Source organism: Clarias gariepinus, chromosome 15 (genome assembly GCF_024256425.1).
Source record: "Clarias gariepinus isolate MV-2021 ecotype Netherlands chromosome 15, CGAR_prim_01v2, whole genome shotgun sequence".
NCBI classification, from domain to species: Eukaryota; Metazoa; Chordata; class Actinopteri; order Siluriformes; family Clariidae; genus Clarias; species Clarias gariepinus.
The window spans coordinates 10,178,652-10,187,373 of NC_071114.1; the positions used below are offsets into that span (position 1 = coordinate 10,178,652).

The 8,722-nt window shown below is 36.7% G+C and overlaps 1 protein-coding gene across 1 annotated transcript; it reads left to right on the plus strand.

Moving 5' to 3' along the window:
• Window positions 1–3,120: 3,120 nt before the first annotated feature.
• plvapb (plasmalemma vesicle associated protein b) lies at window positions 3,121–6,011 on the plus strand. The gene is made up of 5 exons (XM_053512543.1): window positions 3,121–3,604; window positions 3,731–3,803; window positions 3,912–4,558; window positions 4,828–4,953; window positions 5,341–6,011. Exons 1-5 carry the CDS (start codon window positions 3,218–3,220, stop codon window positions 5,347–5,349), a joined length of 1,242 nt encoding a protein of 413 aa, XP_053368518.1. The 5' UTR covers window positions 3,121–3,217; the 3' UTR covers window positions 5,350–6,011.
• Window positions 6,012–8,722: the final 2,711 nt, after the last annotated feature.

Sequence of the window (8,722 nt, forward strand, 5' to 3'; positions counted from 1 at the left end):
TGAGTGTTTGAGTGTTTCTGTGTGTGTGTGTGTGTGTGTGTGTGTGTGTGTGTGTGTGCACACGCACCCACACACTCACATACCGACCGAAGGATTATGACCACAGTCTCTCTCACCCCCGCCGGTCGCCCCTGCTGACCCACTCTGCCCACCAGCAATCAGCCCTGCTCTCTGGACATCAGCCCTCCCACCCGCCAGCCAGACCTCAGTCCTCTGCTTCCCTGACACCCCTGCAACCTGTGGAACCACTGTACTTTTACCCAGTAGATGATAAGGTGTTTGAAGAGGTTGTGTTGGAGGACGTACCGGAAGAAGATAATGACCTTTTTATTCAGTTCACACCACAGGAAAAAACCCACTCTCAGGATGAGGGGCCTTCCACTTCCACAGTAAGTGATATTTCATAGACTACTACTTTAGGCTACTTTTAAACTTAGGCTACAGGACATGTTACACATGCTAGCTCATGCAAACATACACATGCACATTCACACACACACACACACAATTTAGTCCCTAATCATATAAGATGTACACCGGTTATTTATTCTGTTTCTTGCAATAACGTAGGCTCTTTTTGTTACTTTCTTTCTGTTCAGTCTTTTGCAAAGACTGCAAAACCCATTATGGTGACCCAACTGACCCTAAGGCTACTGAGGAATGCGTAAAATGCAATCCATGTTCTGCCTGGTTTCATGAAAGCTGTGCTGAAGAGAATGGTATCTTTGATGAGGATGGTTTCATTTGCAAAGACTGTGTCTTTAAAAGTTCTGTCAAAATGTTTCATTAATGAATTAATTGTAGTTGTTTTTTATTCCTATTTTTCTATATTTTGTGATATTTTTACATGCCCTTATTTGTACAGTTTGTTTATTTTACTAGTTACGTTTATTTTCCTTTGTATTTCATTTCTTTTTATTAATATTTATTCCTTATATATAGTTTTTATTTTCTTTTTTAAGGTCACCGGCGGTCGTACAAGCATTTCACTGCATATCGTACTGTGTATGACTGTGTATGTGACAAATACAATTTGAATTTGAATTAGTCTGTGTTGTAGTTCATGAATTATTAGATCAACACTTGAATGTGTTATGTTTGTTAAAATGGGTTCAAATTGATTAATAAAGTTAATTGATCAGAAAGATCTGATTGTTTGATCAGAAATGACGGGTTTCCTTAGCATTTTAAATGGCTCACTTTACCTGAACACTGCTCAGCTAAAAAATGTGCAACAACTGATGTTTTAAAAGTTAAAGCGCCTAACCAATAATAATAATAATAATTTATTTAATTATTTATTTAATTAATTCAGCATATCCATGTTGTAAACAAACCATATTCAAAATAAAAACACAAATCAGTCTCACTAAGTGCTTTTTTTGGAGCTTTACCAAGTGATTTACCAAAAAGTGGCCCAATTTACCTGATGTCCCCCTATTTCAGTGATTCTAAAACATTTTCTGTCATTCCCCACTTAGGGGGTGGGCGAATTTTCAAGCCCCACTTGTCAACAAAATGATAACGAAAATGGCCAAGTGTACTATTTATTGAAAAATCAATTTCTAAACCAGTAAGATCAAATAACACCAAGTTCAAAACAGATAAAATACACGTGCAATTGTTATAACAGGCTTACTTTGTCACTTATCTAGAGCTTTCTTTAAAAGAAGTTGAGTGGCTTATTAACATGACTGGGGTGTGTTGTCTCTAAGTGTCTTCCTACTTTGTCTCGTGCTGTCTGCTGCCAGCGGTTTAAGACACAAAACACGCAGAGGTCTCTCCTCTGCCCCCACCATCCCAACCATGAATCCAAGCGCAACATAGGCTTCATCATGTTTTCCTTTCGGCTGGATTTTTGGTTGATTAGGCTGATAGTGCTGAATCACCTGCTTATTTGTGGTCCATGTAATAAATGTATTACTGCCTGATAAAATATAAATGTTTAACAAAAATACAGAAACATCAGCATACACATTGGAATAAATGAAATTACATATATAATACTAAATGTTTCCTTATATATTGTTCCTCTGGAATTAACATGCTGACGTTAAACCGTTATTGTTGCACTATGGTTTCACTTTTTCTCTGATGTTTTTTTAATTTACTTGTATTAATGATTAATTTCTTTGTGTGTCATTATTTAGTTTCGAGTGTCCGATAAAGAAAATAAAGATTAAATAAATCAATAAAGAAAAGCATAAATTAGAATAGGTACTTTCCTGTTATTTTCCACTAATTCCCATACCGTTCATTGCGCCCCACCTGTCATATCTGTATTCCCCACTAGTGGGGCGCGCCCCACACTTTGAGAACCACTGCCCTATTTGAACTGCAGGCTTTAATAATACTGTGACAATAACCTATTGATCATTTGTACATACTCCACTGTACATGAATGCATCATCAGTTCTTAAATGACTGTATGTCATAGATGACCGGAACTGTTTCGTAAATAATAAAAAAAAATAAAAAATAGTGTAGTAGTTTAAAGTACTAATCACTATTACTAATCACTCAAATAGGACCTGTGTGACAAAGAAGTCTTGCATCAAAACAGGAAAATATATTACGAAAGACTGCCATTGGAGACTCCTTTCTAAATCAGCAATCATTATAAAACTTTACCATATCAACATTTATCTTTTATGTGGACTATTCCACCAGGAAAGTCCTAGACTATGAGTTGTAACTACTGTACTAAAAACAAAAATGCAATTAATAACAGAACAAATTCCTTATTTTAAACATGAAATTGAAAATAAAATTAACACTTTCTCACCAATCTGATTTGAGAACTTAAACATGCTTTGGTAGAAAAAAAAATATGAAATTATAATATCTATCAAAATAATTGACGTACTGTATGTTGGTTATAAATACAGAGCCATGAATATTCATCATCTGGTAACTAACTTGCGATTATGTCCTAGGGAAGTCACGGAAGCCAAGGAAGTCACACAGTGTTAGCAATAAAATATGATTCATAGGTGAGATGTAACTCCGCAGCACAATGTGAAGTACAGATAACCACTAGTAGGAGGGTCAGGAAAGAGCTGCCCTACAGGATGTGGATGCCAGCGTGTGTATATAAGCACTGCAGCAACGTGAAACCTGGTAGTAGCATTCACAAGGTGGAGAATCTAATCAGGAAGCATTTGCTGAGGTTTCAACTTCATGGTTTAAAAGACTTCAACGAGGCATCGATAGAAAGATGTACAACAGCAGTTACAAAAGGCCCAACGTGGCTCTGAAGGCTCAGGACATTCGCAGATCGAAGGGAAAAAGCTGTGGTTATTATCTACGGCTCATCTTCTTCTTCTCTTCACTGATCCAGTCTCTGATCATCGTGAGCCTGGTGCTCTTCTTAGTGTATGGACAGCCGGAGAAGACCGCTGACGAGAAGAGGGTGGAGGAGCTGCAGCAGAGTTTCTACAACCTCACCATGAACATCACCCAGCTGAACAAAGTGAAAGCCAACCTTACCCTCGCACTCAGGACGAAGACGATGGAAAAGGACGCAGCTGATAGAAAAGTGGTGAAACTCACAGCGGATTTGGACTCTGCCAAAGGAAATATAACGAAATATACCCAAGCACTAGTATGTCTTCATTCATTTTGGCTTAAAGTATTATCTAGATTCAGGAATGTTTAATTACCACTGCAGAAAAAGTTGAGTGGTCATTAAAATCTGCTTGCTTTTTTTTTTTTCTTTCTCCACTTACAGGCCAGCTGCAATGCAAATAAGACACCTTTACTTCGGGGTATATCCCCATGTCCATCCAGCGGTGCTTCAAATGGTAAGTTTTGACCCCTGATTCCAAATTCTTCTGCATTATGAATACATTATGGGCTCAATGTATGGGCTAAAAGTAGCACTGTATCTGAAACCCTAATGAACTTTTCAGAACACATGAGAACCTTACAGACTCTTTTGGAGCAGCAGAAGTCTCTGTATGCCATTCTCCAGGCCAATTTCAGTCAAACGGTGCAAAGCCTCAAGTTCAACCTGGACAGTGCGATAAAAGATAAAAATAAGAACGAGCTAGCCATGATGATACTGAAACAAGAGAAGGATGACGTGACATCTGAGCTTGGACTTTACAAAAAGAAGTGCAAGGAAGATTTTGTAATGTCGCTGCAGGGCATCCAGGACGTCACGACTGCCTTCCTCACCAAGATTGACAACTTCTTCCCCGACACCTTTACCTTCCACCTTACTTGTTCGAAGCAACAAGAACAAATGCAGAAGATCCAGGCGAACTGCACGAACCTTTCCCGGCAAATAGAAGACAAGTTCCAGACCTACTTGAACATGGTCGGGGAGAGAGTCTCCACCCTTCAGGCAGTGAGCAGCCGACTGGAAGTGGAAAACAAGCGCGTAAATTCTGACAAAGACAAGTGCAAGCAGGACCATGCTCAGGAAACCGAGCAATGCGCAAAGCGTCTCCAGGAGGTCCAGGACATGCACGACAGACTGGTGGAGCCACTGCTGAACACCCAGAAACAACTGCTCAAGGAGAAGCAGATGCTTCAAGCTTCATGTTTACCAAAGGTAAGACCGTCTCAAACACTAAAGGAAAGTTTCTGTCCCCCCTTTTTTTTTTTTTTACTGAAACAGATTCTGTTGTTTTAATTTCGAGTAGATTTTAGACACAAACTAAAATGTCTAAGACTACACCAAAGATCCAGCGGTTATTTCCTTGAGCTGGATGACTAAAAAGGGAAATATGTCTGAGACGGCTTTTAGTCTTTTAGTCATCTCATTGACATGGCATGTCCTGTTCAATAAAAGCTTAGAAATTGTTGTCACTTGTTCCACAGCCCCCCATGCCGAAGCCGAACGGACAGGACTCTTACACGTTATACGGACAGCAAGGTCGGCAAGGACAGATGGGCGTCCCTGGATCACACACTTCAATCCAAAGCAGATCGTTCAACAATCCAAATGTACGCAGGTCTTCTTCTTCTTCTTGTCTATAATTTTGTCTTATAGTTTCATGTCTATAAAAATGCTATTAAGTATTAAATGGCACCCTTTATCTCCGCAGCAAGGTGAAACCTGGTAGTAGTTGATTATGGTTTATATTAGTCATCTGCTGTAGAAGTGCATGTGAATGAGTTATTACCACTTCAGAACCATCAAATTAATATCTATTAACTATTAATTATTAGACTATTAGAGCTATTATTATAACCATACTTTATACTGTATGTAAAATAATAACACAGAAATTCATTGGCATAAGGGTGTGTGTAAGTGTACAGAATACTCTAAAAATATGTGATTTGTTCTTCATCTCTAAACAATTCCTATTTACTGTATCTCCCACACAGGCCAGGTGAGGCGTGAGGAGCGAGTGGCACGCAGTATACCGTGTCTCCTGTCCAGTCTCATAGAAACTTCAGGTGACCTGTATAAGTATTCGAACTGCAGGCATTAATAATACTGTGACAATAACCTATTGATCATTTGTACATACTCTACTGTACATGAATGCATCATCAGTTTGTAAATGACTGTATGTCTTAGATGACCGAAACTGTTTCATGGATAAAAAAAAAAAAAGATAAAAAAAAAAAAAAAACATATATACTTCTCAGGGAAGTGTGAAAATGGCCTTGACTATTTTCCAAATTAGGACCGAATAAACTTCACTGTAAAATGTAAAAAATGAAGGTAAATTAATAGCTAGCTTTATCTGTCAATTAAACTCTACTTACTGTATGTTAACATTGCAAGCTTCCCATTTAGCCTTAAGTATTCTGGCGAGGCTGGGGTAAAAGCAATCCAACAAGAGCCTGTATATATTTTCTTGATATTAAAATATTTGTAATATTTATAGTTACGCATTTGTTTAAGGCATATGAACTGTATATATATACACACATTGTATATTCATCTTCAATCCTTTTTGTTTTTTCTTAAAAATGTGATTTTGTAAATACTATTGAATACAGTTAATAAAAATCGCAATAATTTTGTTACAGTCATAAAAAAAACCTGTCTAATTTTTATTTGTCAATGATGTGCAACTAAATAAAATGATATAATTTTCTGTGTCTTAAGGCCATAGCATTACTTCAGTTGATTGCAAAACTAATACATTGAATAAGTTTCTGTTGACAGAATTTTTTTTTTTTTACTTGTTGTAGCTTAACAATACTTTGGTCAAATTTAAAAAGTGAAAATCATCTGCAGCCCACACGAACCTTTAACCACAACTCCAATCAACATGAGACTATAATAAAATGAAAGAATATCAAGTTGTTTAAATCATATGGCTTAGTTTTATTAGTTCTATCAGCTATTAGGTATTTTATTTGAGGTATTACATTTTGTTTGTTATAATGACGTCTCGCAGCCCATCTGCGGTACCTTTACGGACCACTAGGGGGTCATGGCCCAGACTTTGGAAACCACCACTCTAATTTAAAACTACTTTTATTTCACATCCACAAATTAGATGTGGTCGAAATTCTCTCATGTCTCATCAGAAACACTATTTCAATTCACAAAATTCAATGCAGCAGTCAGATGCGCATACATAAAGTATTCCCCCTCCAGTGATTATTTCTCATTTTGCTGGGTTGCAATTTTAAGAATGTCAGAACGGGATATTTCTGTACCTTTGAAGCGACTTTCTACAGAAATCAAATTAAAGAAATGATTTAGATGTCTGAAGACATTTTTAACGTAAAACATGTGCGTTTCCGAGTCTAAGTATTACACTTGGAAACGCACATTTTTTTGCTGCAGTTATGGTTTTGGACTTCATGAGTCTTTAAGAACTTTGAACAGTTAGATTTTTGTCTTTTTCACGAACTCACCCAGACAAAATGGAGATATGTTGGTGGATGTTATTTTTTTCAGGTCATGCCACAGATTTTGAATAGGATGCAAGTCTGGCCTTTTTAAAAATCCATAAGCAGTCTAAAAACATTAATGTTTAAAAAAAAATTTTTTTTAGAGAGAATAATAATCATAATAGGGTGAGAAAAGCACAATTTTGTATAATAATGAAATTACTAATTATTAGTTTTATTAGTAGTATTTTCATTTTACTTATTATTTTAACTGTTTACATTGCTCAGCGTGATTAAAAGTCAAAATCTAAAATCTTCATTTAAAATGAAATATATATATATACACTTTTATTATTTAATGGGACACGATTATTGTACACCTAAATCCCCTTTTTCAGAATTCTAATTATTTATACAAATATGGTTAAGATTAATTAATCTATTTTGCAATTTTGTGTCTGACTTTGTTTATCATGTTTCCACCATTTCCAATGTCTATTATTTTTTTTTATTATTATCTCCACTTCATGAATTTGTATTCAATGTCAAGAGCAAGTACAGTAAAGTTTTACTCAAATGGAGTGCTTTAAAAAAAAAAATAATAATAATAATAATAATAATAGGCAAATGTTGATATTCATTACAGTTTGGACTAATTAAAATCAACAGGTGCATATAAGCACATTATAATAGATCATGGTTGTTATAAATCATCCTGATCTGTACACTGGCCATGAAGTTTGTCACAAGAAATGTGCGTACAGTGTAAGTAATTAAAGAAAAATTCTATAACCTTTATTCTAAGGTCTTTATTCATTTGGTATCTTACAAAGTTCTAATGTACTTATACATTTAAATTTTTATAACAACCAAGACCTATTTTAATATCTGTATATACACCTCAGTATTGATTTAGGACAGAATAAAATAAATTATAATAAATTTCTCCAAATTCAACACAAATGGCCCTTATTACTCAACAGCCTGAATAAAATCCCTCATTAGAGCACACATCTGAAAATCAGGCATTGTCTTAAGCATGAGATTAGATGCCTCTGGTGTACTTGACTTAGAACACATCAAATACCTGGGCTTTCTAGATATTTGTTGATTAAGATGTCAGAAATGGCTAAGGGAAGTTGAGTGAGTTGTCCATAAAGTTAAGAAATCATTGCCTGGCACAAACAAGGACAAGCATATGAAAAAATTGCGAAGGTCCTAAAAGTTCCTAGAAATACTGTAGGAAGCCGATTCCTCAAGGTCAAAGTTAAAGAAACAGTGGCTACACTACCTGGGCGTGGCAGAAAGAGGAAGCCATCACCTTCAGCTACCAGACTCCTGTGAAGGCAAGTGTTGAAGAACACTCAATTGACTGCAAAGGACCTACAGAAAGATTTGATGGCAGTAGGCATTGAAGGTTCACTCTGCACTATAAGGCACATACAGTACTGAACACTGAAGGTCTCTTAGGAGAGTACACCCTGCCTACAGTGATGGCGGTGGCTCGCTGATGATCTGGGCTGCTTTGCCCCCTCTGGTACTGGAAACCTGAATTAAATCAAGTATCCTGAAATCCCTGAAGAAAACGTCATGCATCTGTACGTAAGCAGGAACTTCGCCGTCATTCTACCTCCCAAAAGGACAAGGATCCCAAGCATACTTTAAAGGCAACCAAGGCTTGGCTTCAGATAAAGTCCTAGAAGGTTCTAGAGTGGCCATCTCATTTACATTTAGGCATTTGGCAGATGTTCTTATCCAAAGCGACTTACAAAAGCGACTTACAAAAGTTTCCATCATTGAATAGATTCCTAACTGTATCTGTACTGGGTTACTAGGTTACTAACTACGTACCAGTCAAACACAGTTGGGGGTTTTTCAGGGGGTTGGTGGAAGGGAAGGGAGATATTAACCT